We start from the raw sequence: 27,574 nt of genomic DNA on the forward strand, positions 1-27,574 counted from the left end.
TTTTTCATTTAAAACTAAGAAGGTAGTCGAAAACAGACCAACAAAAAGAATCGATATGACAAATTGAAATGTGTGAATACTAATTTCTGAACATTACAAATTTGATATTAAGCCTAATAGTAATAATTTTTATTTTAGAATCTGCGCATATAAATCTTTATTTTTACTAAATTACACAAGTGATTGTTTTGTAAATGCATTGTCTATCTTTGTTCTATTTATCTCTATCTCTCTCTATTGGTTTATGATTTCTTAACATTGGGCATAACACGATTTCCATAATGAAGTTATCTTTACTGACTTTTATAACGTGACTCTGTACTTTAAAAGATCCCGTCAGTATGATATTATGAATTACAATATACGTTGAACCACAAACGTCAAAATCATTCAATCGCGTAGTTAAATTAACTATTTTTGGATTCTTATAAATTCCATATATAACTTTTGGACTAGTTTAAATCTCGGTCTATTTCTTAAATTTATTCTTACATACTTTTTATTTTTTAACCCTGTATGCTAACATTCCCACGAAAAATTTTAAAATTGTTTGTACGCACATTGAACGACAAATTTATGTGACGTATAAAATTTTCTGACGTCAGACACTCAAATCAATAAATGTGTTCGTAGATAGTAGACGTTTTTGTGTTCTGTTAAATTGTTCCTTTTAAAATTGTTAAACGATGATGACTGATGTACCCATATTGTGACTATTATATTTATTGTGTCTGTTTATTTAACGCATCAATGTAACACGTTCTCATCTAAAATTAGAAATGCTCACTAACGGTAATTTGTCATAATTCGTACTCAAATAGGTCGAATTATTGCTCATAAGACATATTTCATTGATCTTCAATCAATCACATGCATGGCGACAATTTGTTTTTCAAGGGAACGAGTTCAATTCAACCACTATAAAGAACCCTTAGTTCATATAAACTTTAAAATCAGTAATTGTGATATAAATGTAACGGTAAACGGGTCTTTGTTCTGTGTATTTGTGACAGTCATTACTTTGGATATATGTATCTGGGATCTAATCCTTCTTGCCCGTTTACATAAGGAAATATATAGCTATTAAATATTTCACCATATATATCGTATATATAGGCTCACTTCAGTCTATATACTAGTAATGAAGTCTGTTTAATGTTCACGTGTTTAATCATATAAAAGTACATGTATATATGATATATTTAAAAGGTTCACAACCCAGGTTCACAGTTATAAATTCCAATACAAAACGTTACTTAGTTCCAACTCTATAAAACAACATGTTACTTCATTACAATCTATATCGCAACTTAATTGTTACTTCAAGCTACTACACCAATACAGTATAGTTGTGGTTTTACTTTATTGCCGATTTCGAGTTTTAAAAAAAAACTAAAAGCCTACCACTGACCTCTTTATTTTCTCCCGTTGGTAAACAGAAAAGCGTTAATTTGCAAGGCAAACCGGTAAAGCGTTCACTGTTGTAAATCTATAAATGAAAACCAATTCTCAAGTTCCATGACTATGATGGCTTTATTGACCTGACAGTTATCTGTTTTGTTTGCAAATTAAAATTACGGAAAAATGAGGCGATCATAATTTGTACAAGGTTCGAAGTTGTTGACAAAAATTTATATGACGTCAGGGACCTTCTGACGTAAGGCGGAGGGATATAGACGGATAGCCTTGACTTTCACAAGTTACTTTACCAGTACACTTAATTAAAATAATAGCAATTGATTACAAACAACCTGTTTTGTTTATACTTGGTATTGGTAATTATTAAAAAGTCAAAGAAAAAGGACTATTTATCTGCGGAGTCACGCACTCCATCTAGATGACGTCATTTATAAATGTAAACAATTTGAAGGATCAATGAAGGAGTTCCCCTCACGGAGAAGAAAATGGACAAAAATACGCACTATTATCTTGATTTGAATAAACCAGAAGCAAAACAGAATGTCGGATGTATTTATGGTACGTAAACCTAGCTGTTTTTGTACATTTTTCACGATTTCATTTAACACCCTCTTTTTTGGAGGTCGGCTTGAGCCTTGAACATGTATAGTCGCCGTCACGTACACATACAAGAGGGACATACAAGAGGTAGAATCTGAGGGGGTGCTATGCCAGTGCTTTGTGGAAAAACTTTAGTTGATTTATTGAGGGAAACAGTACTGAAGCGTCCATCCAGGCGCGGATCCAGAGGGGGGGGGGGGGTTCCGGGGGTTGGAACCCCCCTTTTATTTGGACAATCAATGCATTTGAATGGGGACATGTAGTTGGAACCCCGCCTTTGTCCTGGGTAAGGAACCCCCCTTTTTTAAATTGCTGTAACCGCCCCTGCCATCTCTAAAGAAGTCATGCAGTGCCCTCCCTATCTCATCCCCTTATGAAACTTCTGGATATTCATGTCTTATTCTTACAACTTTTAGGGAAACAACTAGTCCAAATAATTATGACGTCTGGCGTCCCAGAAAAAAAATAAAATAGCCTTGCCAGACGTCATAATTATTTGGACTAGGAAACAACTGTCCCAGGTAAAAAAAAAAGGGGGGAAGCTGAGCGCTCACATGTTAAAACCGGCCACACTATATAGTCTTTATGCCTGTCCCAAGTCAGGAGCCTGACTATTGAAGTTTTCATTGGTTCATATTTTTCCGGTTTTTTTATTTCGTAAATTGTTTTGCTATACATTATCATTTCTTATTTTTCATGTAGGGTCCTATAGGCTGATACAAAGGGTACCTGCCACCCCTCCCCCCGCTTTTGTGGGAAACATTTGGTTGATTATATAGGAATCACCGAATCTTGGCTGGAACCCCCTCCCCCTGTATGAAAATATCTTAATCCGCCACTAGACTTTTTTTAAGATACTTCAGATACTTTATTTCACTAATAGTTGTGATAAAGCCCCTTAATGTTACAACAATAGCACTAAGATTCATCCCTGTATTGTTAATGACCAATAAAACAAGGAGATTTCATTGGCAAACTTTTTATAAATCTACATATTATTACGTGTTAGTTACAATTTTAATAGCTGACTACTAGCATGTATACAATGAAAACGAAAACATAGCTTTGACCGTCTTTTGTTTAGCTTTTTATTTTTTTTTAGAAACAAATTATACATAAATTTATTGCAAAAGGATTAGAACAGCACATTTCAAGAGTGTTCAAATTGGAAAAATGAATGTTACTAAGGAAATGACATATTTCATTGATCTTCAATCAATCACATGCATGGCGACAATTTGTTTTTCAAGGGAACGAGTTCAATTCAACCACTATAAAGAACCCTTAGTTCATATAAACTTTAAAATCAGTAATTGTGATATAAATGTAACGGTAAACGGGTCTTTGTTCTGTGTATTTGTGACAGTCATTACTTTGGATATATGTATCTGGGATCTAATCCTTCTTGCCCGTTTACATAAGGAAATATATAGCTATTAAATATTTCACCATATATATCGTATATATAGGCTCACTTCAGTCTATATACTAGTAATGAAGTCTGTTTAATGTTCACGTGTTTAATCATATAAAAGTACATGTATATATGATATATTTAAAAGGTTCACAACCCAGGTTCACAGTTATAAATTCCAATACAAAACGTTACTTAGTTCCAACTCTATAAAACAACATGTTACTTCATTACAATCTATATCGCAACTTAATTGTTACTTCAAGCTACTACACCAATATAAGTGATCAATACAAAAAGTTTCTTACAAAATCGTGCTATGAACCGCTGTCCTTAAATTAGATTAAACCTTGCTTTGATAAACGTCCAAATGTTATTACATTTCTACTGTGCAACTCATGTACCGTACAAACTGTCACATTTAATAATCAAGATGCAAGATCATTCAACAAATTAAGTATAATTGACCATCAAATCTTTAATATAGTTGACCACGCCACATCAATGTTGAATTTGTGAAGTGTAAAATATTTACTCGCATATATATATGTATATAATATGTAGTTTCCATTTCTCGTTTCAGCATTTTTCAAACATTGGCTATACCTTTCATGTAACTATTTATGTGTTGCTTATGAATTTAATTGTAACACTTCTTAGTGACTGGATAGGTTAAACCAATGCCTTCCTAGAAAACTATGACACCAATGAACAACACCAGTCTTTTTGCTGTTCCTGCTAATAATGTATGCATGGCTTCACTAGAAAAGGCATCATTTCTTTGGCTTTCCTGGTTAAAGGATTTGTTTTTACAACTCCAGTGTATACACAATTGTTACCATAGTATATAGTTGGTTGACCGTTATGGAATAACCGTTTCACAGATGATATCGGATATGTTTCTCACGTCATAACTACAATCCCCTTCCCTTTTCATGAATTTGACTTACTGTATAAAGCTAGTTATCGGGTTTGTAAAAACATGAGCAACCCGACGGTGCCACTGTTGGACATGTGGAGCAGTATCTGCTTACCCTTCTAGAGCACCTGAGATAATCCCTAGTTTTTGGTTAGGGTTCGTGTTGCTCAGACTTTGTTTGTTTTTCTATGCTTTTTTTGTGTACTTTAATTTGTATATTTCATGTCATGGTGTTGTCAGTTTATTTTCGATTTATAAGTTTGACTGTTCCTCTCGTATCTTTCGCCCCTCTTGCAGTCTATAACTTTGAGAATGATGAAAAATAATAGTTTTGCAAATCAAAATATGAATACAATATAAGGCTGGTTAGAATGCAAACCATTCAGCTTGCTTAATATCTAATAAGTGCCACCAAATATGCAGACATTTAAGACTAAGGGGAAACCATACACAATAACACAAGCTTACTGAACACCAGCTTGTTTTGACAATACTAGAATGTATGTAAAACTGCAATTCAATAAAACATAGATTGGTATACAAGCAATTAAAGCTTGTATGTATCCATGCAAGAAAAATAAAATAAGTTTTCACCGTACACCAGTGTTGTATTCAAGAATAAAGTGAACTGAAAATGTCAAACAAATATGCAAACTTTTATGTTCCAATGGGTATAGGATTATATGTTGTTATGCCGACAATCAAACTCATGAATTCCATTATTTTACAAGGGTTTATTGAAAAGCGGGTTGGTATACGAGAATAAACCCCTGAGTGTTGCAGTTGAGAATTAAGAGCTTTCTTTCAAATTCAAATGAAGTTGAAGGCTATACAAAAGTAATTCCTTACATCCATGGAATTCGACCTTTTCATTTCACAATCATCATGATCATACACATCTCTTTATTTTCTAAGGGAGGTATGCAAACATAAGTAATAAGAAATGTTACTACTCAGAAAATACTTAGCATTCAGGCATACAGACTTGCCAATACAATCCAGAATTAAATTTTAGAATCCATGCAGGCAAACAAGTACCTAGCAGAAAAAAAAGCCAAAATTATAAAAAAAATCGGTTTACATATCATAGGTTCGTATACAGACATACAGACCTTAACTATACCCAAAATATATATATAAGGTTCTAAATACACCAGATTTGTATGCAGGAATACAGACCTGACACATACTTATATACGCAGAAAGTGAGAGTTTAACATACACCAGGTCGGTATGCTAGCATACAGACCTGACAAATACTAGTATATATGCATAGAGTGAGAGTTTAACATACACCAGGTCGGTATGCTAGCATACAGACCTGACAAATACTAGTATATATGCATAGAGTGAGAGTTTAACATACACCAGGTCGGCATGCTAGCATACAGACCTGACAAATACTAGGATGTGCATAGAGTGAGAGTTTAGCATTAACCAGGTCGGTATGCTAGCATACAGACCTGAAAAATGCTAGTATATGCATAGAGTGAGAGTTTAGCATTAACCAGGTCGGTATGCTAGTATACAGATCTGAAAAATACTTGTATATGCATACAGTGAGGTTTTAGCATACACCAGGGTGGTATGCATGCATACAGACCTGACAAATACAAGTAAGAGAAAAAAGAATTAATTTAGCATTCTTTTCATTGAAACATCTGAAATAAAGATGGGTAAATGCTATGTTATGTATATATTTCAAAAATGACATAAAAGTATAACAAAAATGCAGAATGAGTATCTTTTTAGGGTTTATTTACTTGAACTATTTCCTTGGTGTTAAAAAAGTTCATTCTAGCATCCTATGAAAAAGGTTTATGATAAAATAATGAAATTTTGGTTCGCATTTACAAAGAAAGATCACAAATCTTGCCAAAAGATGACAAACAAATATCATTAATGCTGTACAGTGAGTTTTTAGCGCGAAATATATCAATAATCACAAATGTTGTAGCCTTTTCACACAAAAATAAGTTAAGTGGCATATGAGAATTTCTAATTTTAGATGAGAACGTGTTATGTAAAAATATCGGAAATTGATGAGACTGTCATTAAAGTGAGAGGGTTAGCGCTATAGAACCAGGTTTAATCCACCATTTTCTACATTTGAAAATGCCTGTACCAAGTCAGGAATATGACAGTTCTTGTCCATTCGTTTTTGATGCGTTTTGTTATTTGATTTTGCCATGTGATTATGGACTTTCCCAATTGATCTTCCTCTAAGTTCAGTATTTTTGTGATTTAACTTTTTACAGTTGATTTTCACACTGCTTAATTATTGATGGGAACATTTTGTGAAATATTCCTTTACATGAAATAAATCAATCAACCTATATTGATAAGATCCGAAGACCAAATACGGACGGTTAATTACACCTTTCTGATTTCTTATCGTAGGAGAACGTTCGAAATTATTGTTTTTAAATTTCTATAGCCAGTCTTATGTTTAACTTAATATTTTTATACAGTAATTTTTAAGAGAAATAATATACATGACATATCAATGAAATGAAATGTCTTGTCAATAGAAAAATGCCGACTACTGGTCTGGTAAAATCAGTATATAAGCACAACATAGAAAGCAAGGTGTGATCTCAAATCTTTAACATCAAATATAAGATTTAATGACGTTTGGATTGGAAAATGTAAAACTTCTTTGCCTAAACCATAAAGGAGTAGGTCCAGTAAGACCCCTTTTTGGCCCCAAAATATAGCAGTTTTACAAAATTGTTAAAATGTAAACTTTTAGTCATTTATTGGATAGTAGAAAGGTTCTGCTACATAAATATTGGCTCTTTTTGTCAATACAATGCACATATATTGAGAACTAGCACCATTAATTCATGCTAAATTACTGAAATCTTCACAATTCCAGCATTTTAGTTAAATTTTAGACGGTTTCCGTGTAAAACGAGAGTGGCCGCATTCGTGTTCATCCAAAGTATTGAAATGGAAGTTGTATTTAATGATAATACATAACATATATAAAGATTGAGGATGAACACGGATGCGGCCACTTTCGTTTTTTACACATTTTTTCGCATATTTGGAAGATTTCTCATATTTGAGCCAGAATCGGATCGTTTTTAATGACTAAATAAGTTAAAATCTTTCACATAAGTTAATTGCATCATATGAAATAGACACTTAAGTGTTTAAAAAGTGGTCAAAATCTTTCGTCAGATGAAACTGAAATTTGAGGCCAAAATCGGTCCTTACCGGACCTACTCCTTTTGTTCCATAAGGGGGCATGGGCTTTCGGACTCACTAAATCCAACTCTAAAAGTCATGTGAGGAATTCATTCATGTCAAAATGTTCACGATTTAAATGAAATAACGAATAATAATAATCGCATTTCTCACGATTTTAACAATGTCTGACAATGTCGGTTGAAATGGAAACGATCGAAATATCTATCTTTAAACCTATCTCCTCGATACGTATTGCTCCACGGTTTTCGCGTCTTTTTAATCAATTATCTACTAGTAGATACTTAATAAATTCTTTCAGCAATCAAAACTGAACTTGTTTTCATAATATGTGGTATCGAATATATTTTACCAGTTGTTTTAGATCATTTATTCATAATTGATTGTAATCATTTAAATTATAATTGATAACTCGTGTAACATTAACAATAAGTAATGGATCAACTGTAAACAGCCGGATTGTTGGAAACAATGATAAAAGTGCTCAGTTGGGTCAAAATCTTTAATTGTTTTTACATAGGCGGTAATGGTAACGTGTTTTCCTGCAGCTCAGTCCATATCGTAAACTTGGATATGTATGATAGCTCGTTTCGAAGCTGTGACATTTTCACATATGTGGTTAAATTTTCGGTGTACGAAGTGAGTCACTTTTTCCGTAAATTAGCATACCCCGAACATCCTTTTGTGATGTGGCTCCTTGTTGTAAAATATCCCCTTTTTAACACAAAAAGTTTTTTGAAAATTTAATACTTTGAACACATTTAATAGCTCCATAGCTTTTTCACATTTATTCTATGTTCCTCTCCTTTCCTAATCATCACAAATGGTTAAGTTCAGTCATTTGTAAAAAATAAAAAATGTCCAATATCACTACAAAGATTTTTTCTTTACACGTGACTTTTGAGTTCCTCATTTCGAGGCGCATTAGGGATGATGTCCCAGTTAACGTTTTGAGGAAAAGCATTTTCATACAAATGTTCGATTTTGTACTTATACTCAAACTCTATCACGATATTGTTTAACTATACTTATAAGAAATACAAAATGTACACATTTGATTATCGTTACTTCCATAAACTAGTTCAGACTTTCTTACTTCAAATATCATATATGTTATCCATATCCCTGTTATAAATATAACTTCGTACCGATATCATCAAAATTATAAAAAAGAATTTATAAAACCTAAGTCCGACTCATTGAACAAACATATATAACACACATTTTTTTATTTAAAACAAAGATCAATTTCGTTATGTGCATGTTTATTCTCTTGTATTTCTAATATAGTATCAGTTGTTTTCCTATCTGGAAAATCTTGTGATATACAATCGTATGATTTCTTTTACCGCATAATGTAACAAAAATACGTAAATATTCAAACGATTCATGTCAGATACCAATTTTTATTTTCCTAAACATTATACATTCTGCATTGTATCTTTGTTTTTCTCATACTGTTCAGTTATCATAGTAACAATGTCATTGTGGCCCATTACAGAAGCATAGTGTTCTGGTAATCGACCAAAATAGTTACATTCAGTATAATCTGCTCCTTTGTCTAGCAATATCCTTGCTATTTCTGTGTGACCACACTCACAAGCAATCATTAGCAATGTCCGACCTTCATTGTCATACAGCTCATAATCTACATCTTTTTCTAACAACATCCTCATTATTTCGACATAACCATGTCTACATGCAACCATTGCAGGTGAATTACTCCGATAATCACATACATTATAATCTGCTCCTATGTCTAACAACATTCTAACTATTTCTGTATAACCTTGATCACAGGCAAGCATAATAGGTGTCCGTCTTTTCATGTCAAATTCATCAAAAGTAACTCCTTTGTCTAACAGTATTCTCACTATTTCTGTATGACCATGTTCACATGATATTATAAGGGGTGACAGATTCATTAAGTCACATTTATCAATATCTGCTTCTTTGTCTAATAACATTCTAACTAACTCAGTATGATTATATCTACAAGCAACCATTAAAGGGGACTGCTCTAGTAATCCACATTCGTTAATGTCAACACCACGATTGCTACACCACTGGATCAGTGAAATATCTCCTAAAGCACAACATTGTAGCATGGTGGTGTCACATACAACATCCCAATGATAATTAAACTACTGTAACCACAAAAAATTATCTTCTATAACCTCATATGTGTTAGCTAATTGTTGCTGAAAAAATGAATCCAATGTATTCAAATAACTCATGAATCTCTGTCTGAATTGAAATATCTTCATATTGATGTTATTAAAAACATCTTTTAACTTCCCTTTTGACCAGTCCTTTATAATTCTCTGTAAGTACATGTGATGATAGTCGGTAGGTACTATAGTGGTAAACTCATCCATGTCATCTTTTTTCTCGAGCAAGAACATTTGACTAATGAAATGACTGTCGGCATTCTCGATCAAACAATTGATTATTTTCTGCCCACAATAGTGAGCCAAAAAGCCGAATAATCTTTTAGATGAAATCATGTAGAAACCATTGTCTATTAAAATAATCTTACCGTTTTGAATCATTTGGTCATTTATATGTTCCACCCAAACTATTGTGTGTGATAGTGAATCTAGTGCCTCCTTTAATGTGAGTATAGGTGTTTCCCTGCTCAAATTGCATGCAACACATGTGTTCTCTATGATTGTACGTGTTTCCTTGTCAATATCCGCAGTCATTATTTCGAGCCTGACTTTGTTATCAAACATGAGGCATAAAGCCATGGCACAGTATAAAGACTTATCTTGAATTGTTATTTTGTCAAGAAGCATTATGGCTATTTCTGTATGATCATGGTTAATGGCAATACTGAATGGTGACTCTCTGTAACGGTTGTATTTATTATAATCTACTTTCTTATCCAACAACAGTCTTACTACTTGTGAATGGCCATGTCTGCATGCAACCATTAAAGGTGACGGATCATCAGATGCACAATGATTAACATCAACACGATATTTTAAACACCACTTAATCATTTCAATATCTCCTAAAAAACAACATTGCAGTATGACGGTGTCATAAACAAGATTTCTGAAAACATATAAAATCCCTAAATCTGTACCATCATCAACGTTAACATTACGTGTATGAACAAGTTGTTTCTGATAAGACGTGTCACATGTTTTCAAATAACTTAGGAGTTTCTGTCTGAATTGCTGTATATTCATATTAATGTTATTACATACATCTTGTAATTTTCCCTTTGACCAGTCTTCAATCATTCTCTGTATGTACATTTGATGGTAAATGGGAGGCACAACAATAATAAACTGACTCATGTCATCTTTTCTTTCTAATAAAAATCTTTCCCGAATCAATCGACTGTGTGCATTCTTGATCAAGCTAGCTATTATTTTTTGTCCAAAAAAGTGAGCTACCAAGTCGAAAAGTTTATCATATTTAGCTGTGTAAAAGTGCCGTACTTTCAAAATAATCGAATAGTTTTCTTGAGTGACGTAAAGTTCATGATCCTTCTTTACAAATGTGTGTGTGAGTGAATCAAGTTCATCCTTTAATATTAGTCTTGATGTTCCAGTTTCCAGTTTACATACCTCGCATGTGTTTTCAATGATACTTCTTGTTTCTCCATTAATCTCTTCTGTTAACATGTTTTCCATCACTTTGTTATTAAACATGACGCATAAAGCCAAGGCGCAGTATTTACTAAAATATCCGTTCTTCTGTAATTTGTCAATCTCTTCGTCATAAACTAAGAAAGGATGCTGAAAGAATTCCGTGATATCAAAAGAAGGATTTCCATGATATAATTTACATAAAAGTGGAAAACAATCATACAAACTATAATAATCTGTAATCCTAGGAGCTTCTGTATTGAGGTATAACTCAGCTATCGCTTTTTTTTCATCTTCCAACAAGCACATCTTATTTGACAACAAGTTACAAACACATGACTTAAAAATAGATAATGCGTGAAACCTGTCATCTTGATACACTTGTAACCTACATGCAACAATTAGCTTTGTGTCTTTATTTTCAAGAATCTCTTTTGTAGGCTTCATAATTGGTTTCCAAGTTTTTATGTCGATCTGATTTAAAGAAAAATTACCACACAGGTCATCGATAACAAATAATGTTTTCTTAGTTGGATTATAAAACTTGATGATGTCATATGGGTCGATTATTGGAAGTACATCGTACCCATCTGTTGCCATCAGTAAAGCCACGTGTCGGAGCGTTGCTGTCTTCCCTACACCAGAACAAGCAGTAATAGTTACACAATTGTTTTCCGTTAAGGAATTCACAAATGATTCAGTACTTGTTGGGCAGCTCTTGTCTCTACAAACATCGAATCTCTGTCTTTCCATTTGCCAAGGGTTTTATCAATTTGTGCTGAAATAGAATTTAAATAATTGTCTAAAATTCCTATATAAATTAATTAACACACTTTATATATATATATATATATAGAGGTACAATTTACTGCATGAACCAATCATGATTCATTTAAATTCCGTTAAAGAGCACACAAAGCAAATGATATTTTGTAACCCGTTTTCAGCATCTTCCGATTTTCAGTTGGGTTATTGGTGCTTAGTTTTTCGTTTTCTATGTTGTGTTCAATATACTGAACTTTTTATTTTTGTAGTTTTTCAATCACATCGGCAGTTTGTTTTTTAACTTATGATTTTGATAACTTTTGCTTCCCTCGAATTGTTTTCAAATATAAAGGTCATATTGTTTTACGCATATTCATGTTGAGCCCTATTGAATACATGACTTATCAGGGAAAATATGCTTACTTACCAAAGATAGCATTATCATGGATTTATCATTTTCTGTTTGTTTCAGGATTACCTCTCCTTTTCAACTCTATTAAGTTAATAACATTTGGAGAACGTTGTGTTGACTGACCTAGCTGTTCAATGCGAGCAGCTATAACCTACCTTTGTTATCCCTAATTCTTACAATCAATATGACTACGCAATGATTACCTCTAATATTCCAAGGTACCGTATCATGATAAAGAGTTGTCACCTTTTCGTTTAACAGTTCAAATGATTTTTTTACTTCTTCATGATTCTCATTAAGTATTGCATTACATTTTTTCATTTCGATACAGGACAACTTCAAATTTTCCAAAGACCCTCTTAATTCTCTTATTTCGTTGGAAGAACGTTTAACGTCCATCATTATTTCTTGATTGGTCTGATCTAAAGGCTTGGTTTTCAATTGATCACATTCTAGCTTCATTTGCTCTCCTCCTAGTCTGTTGATGGCCTGAACGAAAAAGGAAGAAGTTGGATTGGTGATCAAATGCAATATTCAAATATTTGAAAATGCTGTTAAATGAAAAAAAAAAGTTGGTGCTTTATTTTTTAAGATCATTTACTGAAATAATTGGTCAAGAAAAACACATATTACATTTAAGTCAAATGAAATAGCCCGAGAGACAAAATATTTTCACAATCAAATAATAACCTACTCGCTTATATCTTATTAAAATATAAGGTACGTGCAAATGCATCCCTTGTTTTATATGTTGTATATGAACCAGCATTTCATATCAGATTATGTTAACAGGATATTCACGACAGTGGTCAACAGTGAATCAGAGTTACGTGTTTTTAGTGCGACTTTGATCTCAAGTTACTTTCATGCTGATCAAGTGTTCAATGTGGGTTTTAGTGGACCGTTGTTTCAGAATTCTTTGTAAGAATAGTTTTAGCTTTGTTTCCATTTTGTCTTTATAGAATGGTTTTCAGATGGAAGTTTGGTACTTTTGCAATATTGTCGTTGTTTAATATCAAAAATACAGAACCCCTAGGAAATTCATACGGAAATTCCCTAATCATATGGCAAAATCAAAAGCTCAAATACGCCAAACGAATGGATAACAACTATCATATTCCGGACTTGGGAAAGGTATTATCTGATGTAGAAAATGGCGGTTCGAAACTTGTATATGGCTAGTTAAACCTATCACGTGTATGACAGTAGCATAAAATTCCAATATATTGACAACAATGTGTGAAGAATTCAAACAGTCATAACAGGTAACAAAGTCAATAATATGGAACAACAGTCAACATTGTATAATAATCTTAATCATTTTAAAAACAACAAATATGTCAGCATAGCAAAACAAAAAGGCATGTAGAAAAAGCATTAAAGCAAAAACGAAAGACGAAAATACAAAAAACTATCATAGCACAATACCATAGTGACGGGATACATAATTACCGAGCCACGTCTAATCGATATTAATTAAAATAAACGGTAAAAGTAACAATTTATTCCACATTAGTTTGAGGTAATGAGAGAGCGTTGAAATCTCCGATTCATTTTTTCACATGTCCCAAGTTAAGAGCCTTTAATTTTTGTTTGTCTTGTGTGTATTCTAATTTTTGGTTCATTTCTTATTTTTTTGAAGTTTAATGAGGCGTGCATTTCGCTTAACTAGTACATGTATACACTATTGTTCAGGTGTCAACTGAAGTCCGACTCTCAATGCGGATATTCTTGCTGCGTTTTTGACCAATTGGTGGCCTTATCTTCTGCTCATTTGTTTAGGTGTTGTCTCGTTCACACATTAACCGTTTCAATGTTCAATTCTTTTTACAAGAAATCCTAAAAATGATGCAGGCATAGTTCATTCGCAATTTATCTTTTAATTTTTTCGAAAACCATTCATGAAACCTTTGTTATTCATTCGTGTGATGTATTAAAACTTTTGCAAACAGAAGACATACATCATCTGTAGACACAAAGTTCGCAGTGAAAGTTTTAAGCGCAATAATTTTTTTGAGCAAATAAAACATACATACTCCAGTCATATCAGTCCAGCTAATTTGGAAGAATGCAGTGTCTATTTTCCCTTGATCCAGATGAGCAAAGTAGTTTCTGTAGTACTTGATTCTGCACAAATCAGCAGCTGGTGTGATCTCTATACTAGTAGGTAATTTTTCATACCCAAATTGAGGGGGGTTCATGGCAGTCAGGTTCCTAAGTAATGTTATCATCAAAGTGATGTCAAAAGATTTTGAATTAGGAACATCTAGAATGTAAAACCAAGAGATACATGTATGTTACATAAATACTTAGATGAGAGAAGGACTAGAAATTCCATAACGATAATCAAGCTGAATTACTATAATATTAGTAGTTTTTATTGTGTGTGTTAAACTTCCTATTTTTATCATTTTATTTAATGATTATACATAACAGAAATTTGGTTGTGAAGAGTGTTAATTAAATCTAGAACAAAGGAAATAACATCAGACTCATTGAGTTGGTCATATATCTATATTGGACGGGAGTTTCTATTATTATTGATGTGAACCATGCCAATGCAACATGCACCAATTAAGTTTATCAATTATTTAAAGGACGATGTTCGAAAGACATAATGTATGCATCAGGATACATTTGGAACCATGTTACCGCCTTGTTGTAGACATTTGTTTTACATTCGTTAATAGTCTTAATATGTTTAATTTTATCAGTTTTTGAGGACTTCACCTTTTTAAAACTACCTCAGAGTTCGGTATTTTTCTTATACTATATTTGAACACGCAGGTATGTGTGTACTAGAATGTTCTAGAACAGGAGGTTCCAGTGATTGCAAAATATATAACCAACGCTGAACTTACCAGGGTGTCTCGGAAACAAGAGATTCCACTGAGACTGAGTTATTCTGTGATTCAATTTAAGGTCGTTTAGTGCGTTGTACTCCTTTTTTATCGAAGCATCGAGACATGATGGAGCGAACTCACGATCAAACAATTTTCTCACTGCTCGTGGAGAAATTCCAGTCAGTAACAAGCTCATTTTAACATAATTTGCGTCCTCTGATGAAAGGGATGTCGACGCCATGATTTTCGTTTGTAGAAATCTATGTTATCAAAATGTGTGTTATATTGAAAGAATGTTTCTTCATGTAACATATAGTTAGGACTTTCTGTTGGTATTTTTGATCTTAATTTTCCTTATCCATTAAAAGTTGCTGTTTTCTATTTTAATACTTCGTCTAAATCATATAATAATGGATCGTGTTCTGAAAAATACATTCCAATTACTTCATTTTGAATACTTAAAGTTGTGTATGACTTAAACTTATGCATAAAAATCATTGTTTGAAGAATGAAGAAGAAACTAATTTTCGGAAATGCATTAGTTTACAATTCTGAATTTTCATAGTAGAATTCAAATACATATTTCATGACATGCGTTAGCTTACTTTATTATGACATTGTATGAGTAAGCCTAATATTTGTCAACACCTTGTTAACGCTCGATGTAAGGATATTTAGTCAATGTTTATGGTTGAATAACTTACCATTTTCTGATAGTAGACTACGGTATATAAGTGTTACTTATCTGCGTGTTTAAGTATGTATAAACAAGATACATTTGCCAAGTTGTTCAAGGCAAATTAACGCAGTAAAATCCACCAGCTTATTAGAAAAAGAGTAAAAGGGACACGGGTTATGTTCTTCTCATATATTTCATGATGGTATACTATTTAACCACTAACAGGAGGGATTGTGCCTGGTATTAATATGATGAAGATCTAGACATAATCTTTCAATCAGTTTGATTGAGGTCTGGAACTGGCATGTCAGTAACTGCTAGTAGTCTGTTGTTATTTATGTATTAGTGTCATTTTGTTTATTTTCTTTTGTTTCATATTCTGACATCGGACTCGGACTTCTCTTAAACTGAGTTTTACTGTGCGTACAATTAGTGCTTTTGTTTTTCTACATTGGCTAGAGGTATAGGAGATGGGTTGAGATCTCAAAAAGCATGTTCAACCCCGCCACAATTTTGCGTTAGGATCCTCTGGCATTTGTTAGTCTTTTATGATTTTTAATTTTAGTTTCTTGTGTGTATTTCGGAGTTAAGTATGACGTCCATTATCACTGAACTAGTGTATATATTTGTTAAGGGGCCAGCTGATGGACGCATTCGGGTGCGGGAATTTCTCATTACATTGAGGACCCATTGGTGGCCTTCGCTGTTCTCTGCTTTATGGTCTGGTTGCTGTCGCTTTGACACATTCCCAATTTCCTTTCTCAATTTTATTATTGAATACATGATGCGTGTTGAAATGTAAAAAAGTTATCACTTACCTTTTCTCAAAATCTCGATTCATTTCATTTTTTAAATTAAAGTTGACTTGTGTAGTTTGTAAACTTCTTTTGTCCGTATAGAAACGAACGATATCACAATATAATGCAAATGTTTATTTACAGTACATATAAGTACATTTACATTATACATTTTATGACGAAAAAAAGTGCGTGTTCATCACTTGCCACCATCGATACATAATAACTCGTATTGAAAATTGTAAATGTTCAATGTACAACAATCTGTTCTGGCCTAAAAGTTTGTTTTTTGTTAAATAAATATCATATGTTAAATTGGTATTATTTTCAATACTGATTTATTATTTTTCAAAATACCAATTGTTCGGAATTATACAGCATTCAAAGCACTGTATACAAAATGATCAGGCTTTCTTATTCTTTTGTAAATATTCATTGTAAAGAGTGATCATATCAGTTTTTAGTCAATGTTTTACACTTAATAGATATATGATCGATAGTGTTAAAAATTATTATATGTATTTATATTTTATAATGAACGTTCTAGTAAATGTACTTATAAATAATATTTTTATATGTTTTTGCATACAACTGTGTACTTCAGTATTTCAAAGAAACTTAGTTCTGAAAAAGATATACACTTCATAATATGGAAATAATTAAAAACAATCTACAAATAGACATAACCTAGCTATGGTGCACACAAACACATTTTAATGGTACACAACAAAGTATATATTAGTAAAAAATAGCTTAAGAAATAAAATGAGTATTGACTATGAGATTTCTAACGCAACTGATGTAAACATTGTAAATTTGGATTTACTTCAATTTGAAAAAAAAAACCCAACATGTATTGCTTTTTGAACATGAAATGTATTGGATTTTTCCAAATAATACATGTTTAAGGATTTATTCCCATACAAATCTTTTACATTTTGCAATTATCCAGCTTGTAATTACAGTGGAGATCACTTCTAACCTCTTATAAAATCTGTCAGGACAACTGTTCTAAGACAGTATGTAGACCTGACAGTTATATCATAAAACAGTTTGAGACAGTTTTATCCTGAACTGACCAAATCTTCAATTCTACGATTATAACTATTCTATTTCATTAGTCAGTTCTATCCAGTTTTAAGAACTCTTTGTCTTAAATATAAATAAGTAAAACGAATATTAGTGTATGTTAAAAAATACTGATGTGACGTCTTTTCGAACTGTTCTACAATCCTGACAGGTTTGGTCAATTCTGTAACTAGAACTGGTTTAACCCCGCCATATTATGTATGTATGTGCCTGTCCCAAGTCAGGAGCCTGTAATTAAATGGTTGTCGTTTGCTTATGTGTTACATATTTGTATTTCGTTCATTTTTTTTAAATAAATAAGGCCGTTAGTTTTCTCGTTTGAATTGTTTTACATTGTCATTTTGGGGCCTTTTATAGTTGACTATGAGGTATGGGCTTTGCTCATTGTTGAAGGCCGTATGGTGACTTATAGTTGTTAATTTATGTGTCATTTTGGTCTCTTGTAGAGAGTTGTCCCATAAGCAATCATACCACATCTTTTTTATATTGGTCAGTTCTGATGACAGTTCTAAGACTAGAACTGATTTGGTCAGTTTACCTATAAATGATTATGACAGTTCTACTTAGCACAGTGCTAGGATAAAACTGTTCTAGGACAGTTTAGAACAGTTCTATGACAGATTTTTCTAACAGTTCTGATGAAATGTTTAAGTGATCACTACTGTAGCTTTTAAAAAAGCCATGTGTTCAAATCATTATTCAAACACTCCTCTCTGATTTTTCAATTTACCTAGTAATATTTTCCTATTCAGTGTTTTGATAGCTAACATATTTGCTTGATTTTTGTTTCGTCCCTCTGGCAATATTCAAAGTGTATGTTCTGATTCGTGTATTAATAGTTTTTGTTATATTAAAACGTTGCAATATTATTTCTTTGTATTTGTCCTGTAATGCATGAACATGAAATAGTGTTTGTATCTCACAGCAGTGATTGATTTAACACCAATGTAAACAACAGTAATAACCACGGACGAAAATCAATTTGGACTCTCAAAATGTTATTCAAAGTTATTCCGATAAAAATCTAATTTTATTAAAACAAAACACGATTGGAAATTGATTTGCCCCATTACATTTGGCGTCCATTATCTAAAAACCCATTTGTTATAATGATCCATGAATAAACAGGATTTTTCTTTAATCTTTTTAAGTAATTAACACCACAATACGTCTGGATAGTAAAGTATTAAACAAATAATATGAAGGCATTGGTACTTTTGTTAATAATTTCTCCGTACGATGCAGTTTTATACTCATAAGGGAAACATTTCAATAAATAAATCTTAAAACAAATATGGTTACCATGGAGACAAGTCTACAATAGAATGACATTAACGTTATCAAATGTAGATTGCTGTCTCATCTTCAACAATAAGCAAACCAATACCATAAATAATTCAATTAAAGTAGATGCTAAATCTTTTCTTGAACTTCGTCATCGATTTTGATATTTTAATTTTGAATTGATACCTTTGCTAGAACATTTCCTTTAACATGGAAAATGAACTACAAGGTGGACTAATTCTGAATTCACTAAAGTTCATTGTGACTCATTTGAATGTACATGAAGTATGGGTTCGAAATATTGCGGAACACATTTCAATCTTTCAGTTCAGTAGTACACGTGGTACATTGTGTAGTGAATCGACATATTTTGTAGATTGTTTTAAAAGATGGAACAATTATTGTGAAATGTGTTTCTTTCCTTTGGAAAAATTGAACCTCGAATGTTTAGAATTAAATTTCGACAAAGACATGTGAAAGATTCTGGCCATCACGTCAACCAGTAATGTACCGTAATCCGTAGGACGCGATTGACCACAATATTCACTATGAACATTTGAACATTTCAAATAGATTGCGACATCTTTCTGTTCACAATAACCTTGAAAATCCTTCATCGAAAAAAGTTTGTCGTCGTATATTTAGAACGTCACAATTCTCATGGTTTCTTAATAGATATTCCATCTTTCATTTTATGTACAGTAAAAGATAAACCTTCTTGAAACCACTAGCATCAGGTGAAAAGGTGTTGTTTTTGTTTGCTTCTGTTTACATGTACTTTCTTCGTCATAAAAAAACCAACAATTTTTTCCTTTTAACACATCATTATTTCTATGCTTATTTTATAGCGGCATTTGTGTTGTAAACTATGTTAATTGGACATGCTTTGATACTATATATACCCTTGAATTTTTACTAGATAACATTTTTGTTCGCTTTGGGGATTCCGTATATCGTCAGATTATCGGAATTCCAATGGGGACTAACTGTGCACCACTTATTGCGGACCTGTTTTTGTATTGTTATGAGTTACAATTTATGACAAAAATAAGCATCGAAACAACATCTGATAAACAAATTTAATAATACTTTTAGATATTTGGATGATATTTTGGCTCTCAATAATGACGACTTCAGTATGTATATTAATGAAATTTATCTTGTTGAACTTACTTTAAATAAAGCTAATACTAACAATGACCACTGCCCCTTTCTCGATCTTGATATCTATATCACTAATGGAAAGCTGAATACTAAAATTTATGATAAAAGGGATGATTTTTCATTTCCTATCGTTAATTATCCGTTTTTAGATGGTGACGTTCCCTTGTCACCATCTTACGGTGTTTATATATCTCAACTTTATTACACCAGGGTTTTCGATATCACAAACTAGTCAAAACATTTACTAAATTTTATCATCGGTATAAAGACATCATTCGTAAATATAGCTCAACATGCAGACTTCTAATACGTTCAGGTATTTCACATCCATTTTTTTATGGAAATATTCTTTATAAAGCACAAAGGTGTAAGTATACACCTCAGAAACTTACAAAACCTTTGAATAGACTTATTAAGAAGGGATATAATTACGATACTGTTGTCAAGTCATTAAAGATTGCATATTTTGGCGTTAATAGTGAGTCACTGATAAGGTCTTTGCATCAGAACTAAACACATTTATTCTAAAAACAGTTGTTGGCATGACACGGGTTATGTTCTTTTTATATATGTTATGATGGTATGATACTAAACCCCTAACGGGAAGGATTGTGCCTGATTTCATATGATGATGAAATCATAATCTTTCAGATAGTTTAATTGAAGTCTGGAGCTGGCATGTCAGTTAACTGCTAGGAGTCTGTTGTTATTTATGTATTATTGTCATTTTGTTTATTTTCTTTGGTTACATCTTCTGACATCAGACTCGGACTTCTCTTGAACTGAATTTTAATGTGCGTATTGTTATGCGTTTACTTTTCTACATTGGTTAGAGGTATAGGGGGAGGGTTGAGATCTCACAAACATGTTTAACCCCGCCGCATTTTTGCGTCTGTCCCAAGTCAGGAGCCTCTGGCCTTTGTTAGTCTTGTATTATTTTAATTTTAGTTTCTTGTGAACAATTTGGAAATTAGTATGGCGTTGATTATCACTGGACTAGTATATATTTGTTTAGGGGCCAGCTGAAGGACGCCTCCGGGTGCGGGAATTTCTCGCTGCGCTGAAGACCTGTTGGTGACCCTCTGCTGTTGTTTTTTATTTGGTCGGGTTGTTGTCTCTTTGACACATTCCCCATTTCCATTCTCAATTTTATTTCAAGATGTTTGATGTTTCGCGTAGTTTTGCCATGTTAGTGATTTTTTTAAAACATTATCATATAAACGGGAGGTTTGGCTAGCCATTAAGCAGATTAAACTCAGTATTTTTTTCTTACCAATGCAAGAATATGGCAGTTATTATTAAATAGTTCGTTTCTGTGTATGTTGCATTGACGTCTGTTTTTTTGCAGCTCATTGTTCCCATTGTTCATTTGTTTTCCTCTTATAAACTGAAATGATCAATTTGTTTGTAAAGTTATATCGACTTTCTTTTCGGTATCGGTACATTGCCATTCTGTTTTCATACTGAGGTATTTTCGATGCAATTTTGATTCGAGGATTAGTTTTAGTTGCATTTATCGGTCTTTTATAATCTAAATAAACAGTTTTAAATAGGGTTGCATTTAGTTCAAGGTTTACATCGTTATATACTTACATGGCGGCGTTTTGTTCAAGAATATGGTTGAATTTCTGAAATTTGTTTATTTTCTCACCCCTTATTCTATTGATTTTGTATTAACACTGTGTCATACGTATATTCACTTGTTTGTTTTCATATGTATTTTGATTGAGTTAAACCATTTCGATTGATATTTCATAGTATGTCTTTCTATGTTGTGGTGTTACAATATTGATCTAGGAACGGGTGAAGGTTGGTACATATTAAAACTTTTAAATCTGTTTTTGTTTGCACATGTTCTAAGTCAGGATATATTAAAATCAATTGGGTCCAGGACCAATCCAGTATATCTTATTATAATCCTTCGTAATTAATTCCATTTAATGCTAGTTTTACAAATTATAACTTGTATGGAGATGTGTCTCATTAGCACTCACTCCACATGTTCTTATATCTATTAGATGGGTCAGGATCCCTAATAGACCTTGAGATGAGGAACTCAGATGACGTAATTAAAAAAAATATTAGTCCGCCATACAATTGTGGATGCTGTGATTTTAAAAATGGACATAAATGAACAATAAGAACTGTTTTATAGAGCTGGTGTGATGAGAAAAGAAAGATGTAGATTTGACCTGAAATAAATTATTAGAAAGGACAATTTTTTTATTGAATTTTATGATCCGAATTTTGGGATTATTTCATGAGGAGAGTGACATTTTTCACCATCTTCCGGGGTCCATCAATTTACGAAAAAAGTAATCTCACTTGCCACCCCGAAAATTTAACCAGACATGTATAAATGTATCAGCTTCGATATGAGCCATCATACATGTTCAAGTAAACGATATGGACTGAGCAACGGAGGAAAACGTTACCATTACGGCCTATGGAGAATTAATTGTAAATGTATACCCAAATTAGAAGCTTAATTCCAGAAGTTTTCAGGCTGATTTATGGATGATTTCACCTTGTACACCACCGAAAATGATGGTTAGTAGTTTTTTATTTATACCTTGTTATTATAAATGGTTTAAGATAAATATTATTGATAAAGATCAGCAAAAACTCAATGAAACTTTGCTTTTAAAATGCATTACTGGCACGGGGCTGAACACTTTTTTTAGGCACAATCATAACTTTGTTTACTTCCGAGAGATCCGAAAGGAATTTGTTTACTATATTGAAAAAGGCAAGAAACAACTTTTAAATATTATTAAATTGTAAGTAAACATGACACAATATAGTCTTTGTTATGTAATTATCACTTCGGTCTACAGGAATACCTGATAATCAAGGGAGATAACACACTTCATACGAGTAAAGTGAGATACATCATCGCATGTGCTTTTATCCAATGATTTGACCCCTGGTCAGTAGATATCATATGCAAAAAAACAGAAAAAACATGTACATGTTTTAAGAAAATCATGAACTAATATTTTTAATGCACTTGAGCAAAACAATAGATATTGTCATTTCTCAGTGAAAAGGGGGAGGGTCAAACCTTTTTGAAAACAATATTTCTGCACCTATTCAACTATTAAGCTAGTTAGCTACTACCCATTGCTTCTAAAATAAAAGGTTTAAATGAAGGTGACTAAGCCACAAGGGAGAAGCATTTGTCTTTCTTTGTGATTAAACTTTCAAGAATTAGATTTTTCTCTCTCAATAGTATTTCTGTATTTAAATCAAATGATAACACAGCCTGAGTAATTTTTTTGTCTTATTTCAGTTCCAGACATATCATTACTTTTTAACCTGAGATGGCAAACTAGAGGTTTTAAAAAGTCCTGAATAGCTGGTAAGCATTTTGCTTTATTAGGCAAGCTCTAAATTGTTTATTTATGGTATTTATGCAATTGAAATTACAGTCGGTATGTTAAAAATATGCAAATATGAAAACTGTTGCTATGGTCTTGGTATTAAATGAAAAGGCTTAGTTACAGATCGTTTCGACTCAATATTTCGAGTTAAATCTTGCGGTAACTGTTTCTCACGTAACACTGCAAACTATATTTAGCTCTATTTTGATCTGTCGTTATTTAATGACGCCATAATACATGTGATGTCACAATGTTTCCTTTAAAACCTCATGTGGATTTCTCACTAATAAAAGGTTTTCACTGAAATACATGTTAAAAACATTTTTTCTCAAATAGAATTATGTGAAAGGACAAGTTTTGAAAATTTGCACTATATTGCACTCTAATTATATGATAAGGATGACTTTCCAAGAAGTTAAGAGTGCTTTCCACAGTTTTAAATACCAGATTTCCACTAGTAAGAATAATTATTTTGGTGTTGGTTTTTTTATAAAATCTTCATTTTTGCATAATTTCTCTGTCAAAATGCACTTTAAGGCACAAGAAAATTTTATAGAATGCTTTAACAGGGTCTGTGTATTGTAATTAAAGGTTATAATCAGAAGTTTTGTCCTTGTTTTGACTAGTGAAGGTATTCTGGAAGAAATTAATTATACAAACACATTGTATTCAAAATAAATGAATATAGCGACGAAAGTGTCATTGCCGTATAGTGCTAAAACAACTTTATTATTTTTCAGAAATGGACAAAAATACACAGATTTATTCAGAATGTTATACCGATGAAGATCACATAAAAATATTTGGAAAAATCAGAAGTATGAATTTCAATATGGGTCAGGATCCCTAATAGACCTTGAGATGAGGAACTCAGATGACGTAATTAAAAAAAATATTAGTCCGCCATACAATTGTGGATGCTGTGATTTTAAAAATGGACATAAATGAACAATAAGAACTGTTTTATAGAGCTGGTGTGATGAGAAAAGAAAGATGTAGATTTGACCTGAAATAAATTATTAGAAAGGACAATTTTTTTATTGAATTTTATGATCCGAATTTTGGGATTATTTCATGAGGAGAGTGACATTTTTCACCATCTTCCGGGGTCCATCAATTTACGAAAAAAGTAATCTCACTTGCCACCCCGAAAATTTAACCAGACATGTATAAATGTATCAGCTTCGATATGAGCCATCATACATGTTCAAGTAAACGATATGGACTGAGCAACGGAGGAAAACGTTACCATTACGGCCTATGGAGAATTAATTGTAAATGTATACCCAGATATGACATTGTTTCACTGTGTTAGACTGCTGTGGTATACGGCACGGGAGGCTGCTATGTGGTAAATGGGCTTATGACAGTACAGATCATGAGATAGATAGATATTTTGGGTATGTTCTAATGTCTGTTGCAAAATTATGTGTTGAATACTCTCATCAAAGACATGACACTTACTTAGTCGTATTTAGCACCACATTTTGGAATTTGGGGTCATACATTCTCTTCAACTTTGTAGTTGTCTGGCTTTCTAACTATTTGATTCTTAGCGTGACTGATGAGTCTAATATGGAGACGAAACGGGCGTCTGGCGTATTAAATTATAAACCAGGTAGCTTTGATAACTATTCACGTAATGAAATCAATACAGAAGTCCAAAAGTCTGAAAAGATCAATTTTATCTTGGTTTGCTCAATTTTACTATAATTACTCGAAATTCTCAAAAAGTATAACTTAGTTTTACCTTTTCTGACAAATTTTGAACAATACTTAATTTGTATGGTATTTGCCCGTCATAGTCTAGACCTTCTGAATACGGTTTTTAAATCTCCTTACAAATTCGAGTCATTTGAATACTGCCATGATATTTCTCAACAACTTCTCGACATTTTTGCCTTTAATATGGCTTAACATATTCTGAATATTTTGAATTCTGTCTTGCATTTACTTGACAATTCTGAGCTTTATAAATCCTGACTTATATACATATTATATCTTTTGATTTATTTTCCCTTATAGATTATACTTTTATTTCAAGATACACTCAGTACAAGCAGTACATTAAAAACAAAAAATTGGCATGTTAATATTGTTACAATTAAAAATGTGAGTATATAGTGTTTTTGTAAATACAAATATGGGTATGGAAATATAAACAACAAAATGTGGGGACTAAAATATAAACCAATCTAAATGTGAGTTTGTAAATAATAACAAATGATGATTTATAAATATTGTAAATACTTGCTGAATAATTGAAATAAATCATACTATAGACATATTTTTCATATATCATGCATAATCTTCAATGTTAAAATGTAGATAAACAATTCATACCAACATTTTTGTAAATGAAAATGTATTGTTGTATGCTTTTTCTTCTAAGTTTATTCTAGCGGTAATAGACGTCCATATGAAACAGAAAAAGAAAGTGTTAAAGAATGTCAGGAATGTTTTAATATACAATTCAGACGGATTCTATACTGTCGAGATAGTGTCGAGACATGTTAAGACATCTTTACGAACGTCAAGAATGTGTCGAGACATATTCAGTCATCTGTTAAACTGTCAAGAATATGTCAAGATTTATCAAGACAAATTAAGACAGTCTAGAATTGGTCTAGTACAATAAAGACTATGTTAATATGTTAATGTTAATACGGTCAAGACATACATCGAGTTAAATCAATTAGTAATAAAGATAGTCGCGAGAAATGTCTAGAACATAAGTACATATTTAAGAGAAATTCATATTTTGTACAAAATTGGTCTTTTCGGACTGTTGGACGTTTGTAGTGAATGAAAGAAATTGCCCTGTACTTACTTTATTTAACTCAAACTAATTTGATTTGAGTTCGGTATGCTCCAGTGATATATCATTTATCACAAAATATATTTTCTTGTAACGTATGACAATCGTCAATGTGTTATTTTCATTCTTTTACTGTAATTTATATAAAACGCTTTATTATACTAAAAAGATTTCAAATATATTTACAATTCTACAGAAGATTTAAATGAATTCAAAGTACTAACTTTTAATCATAGACATAAAATATGGAGTTATATTCACAGTTTTATCAAGTTTACTATCTTCATTCAGTTCATTGTTAAACTAAAGCGCCAAGTTCGTCACTCTGCATACACGATTCTTAGCCATACATCGAAAATAACAAAAATTAAAAATAGGCATGCAGTGAAAAACGTTGTTATCGATCTTAGAATTTTATCTAAAGCTATACTAACATCTCTCCATTTAATCTTCGGTGTCATTATTTCGTCTTTCGCAGCTTTTACATGGTTTTTCGAAATAGTTTTCTCATATTCTTGATCATAAATGTCCACCATTTTAGTACTATCTGTATTTGGTGTGTTCAGATTTGAAATGGCATCTAAGGTATCTGAGTCTATTGGGAGCGTTTTGTGTCTTTTGAGAACAATCAAAGTAATTCTTTTAAGAAAATTCGGAACTTTCTTCGTAGTCGAACGATGATACAGGAAGATAGTTATAATTATACCAAGTACTATTAAACAACTATATACCAACTCTAAAAATACGAAAATATTAAAATAAGAGAGTTTATTATCTGTTGATGGTAGAACTTCAAGAACCGTTGTCAAAAAAACAATTAACATTAGCAAAAGACTTGTTCCAAAAGACAATCGTTCACCAGATTCGATTGGCACAAAAAATGACAGTCCATTCACAATAGTTATGATCATGATGGGGAACACTAAATTTGTTACAAAAAAAATAGGTTTTCTTGTCAATATCACAGCAAAATTTACTTCAGAAAAGCTATCATCTTCCCAATCATGTGTGACAAATGACGAAATAGTCCATTCAGAATTGGGATACGTATATTCATTCACTATATCTTCATCTGATTCAGTTGTTAGTATATTAATACCATGAAATGAATCAATGGTCACAACAGTAATATCACAAGTATGCACGTCTAATGGGTAATACGTCACATCCGTC

The 27,574-nt window shown here is 32.2% G+C and overlaps 2 protein-coding genes and 1 long non-coding RNA gene across 3 annotated transcripts; 1 reads left to right on the forward strand and 2 right to left on the reverse strand.

Moving 5' to 3' along the window:
• Nucleotides 1-8,813: 8,813 nt before the first annotated feature.
• Nucleotides 8,814-16,934, reverse strand: LOC139519841 (E3 ubiquitin-protein ligase DZIP3-like). Its single transcript, XM_071312119.1, has 5 exons — nucleotides 16,685-16,934; nucleotides 15,206-15,609; nucleotides 14,381-14,610; nucleotides 12,548-12,833; nucleotides 8,814-11,945 (listed from the first exon to the last, which is right to left on the reverse strand). The coding sequence occupies exons 2-5, from the start codon at nucleotides 15,426-15,428 to the stop codon at nucleotides 11,854-11,856; spliced, it is 831 nt and encodes a 276-aa protein (XP_071168220.1). The 5' UTR covers nucleotides 15,429-15,609; nucleotides 16,685-16,934; the 3' UTR covers nucleotides 8,814-11,853.
• LOC139527411 (putative ankyrin repeat protein RBE_0220) lies at nucleotides 8,987-9,673 on the reverse strand. Its single transcript, XM_071322880.1, has one exon. The coding sequence runs from the start codon at nucleotides 9,671-9,673 to the stop codon at nucleotides 8,987-8,989; it is 687 nt and encodes a 228-aa protein (XP_071178981.1).
• Nucleotides 16,935-22,212: 5,278 nt separating the features above from the next.
• On the forward strand, nucleotides 22,213-24,871 carry LOC139486939 (uncharacterized). Its single transcript, XR_011655691.1, has 3 exons — nucleotides 22,213-22,750; nucleotides 23,493-23,561; nucleotides 24,324-24,871. It is a non-coding gene; the product is annotated as an uncharacterized lncRNA (long non-coding RNA).
• Nucleotides 24,872-27,574: the final 2,703 nt, after the last annotated feature.

Source organism: Mytilus edulis, chromosome 1, assembly GCF_963676685.1.
Source record: "Mytilus edulis chromosome 1, xbMytEdul2.2, whole genome shotgun sequence".
NCBI classification, from domain to species: Eukaryota; Metazoa; Mollusca; class Bivalvia; order Mytilida; family Mytilidae; genus Mytilus; species Mytilus edulis.

What these genes read in the sequence shown, in the direction of transcription:
- LOC139519841 (XM_071312119.1), bottom strand. Translation starts at nt 15,428, where the DNA reads ATGGCGTCGACATCCCTTTCATCAGAGGACGCAAATTATGTTAAAATG. An exon ending in GCTGGACTGATATGACTGGA is followed by an intron (nt 12,834 to 14,380) that starts GTATGTATGTTT and finishes TTTTTCGTTCAG; the next exon opens with GCCATCAACAGACTAGGAGG. An exon ending in GGTACCTTGGAATATTAGAG is followed by an intron (nt 11,946 to 12,547) that starts GTAATCATTGCG and finishes ATTCTATTTCAG; the next exon opens with CACAAATTGATAAAACCCTT.
- LOC139527411 (XM_071322880.1), bottom strand. Translation starts at nt 9,673, where the DNA reads ATGCTACAATGTTGTGCTTTAGGAGATATTTCACTGATCCAGTGGTGT.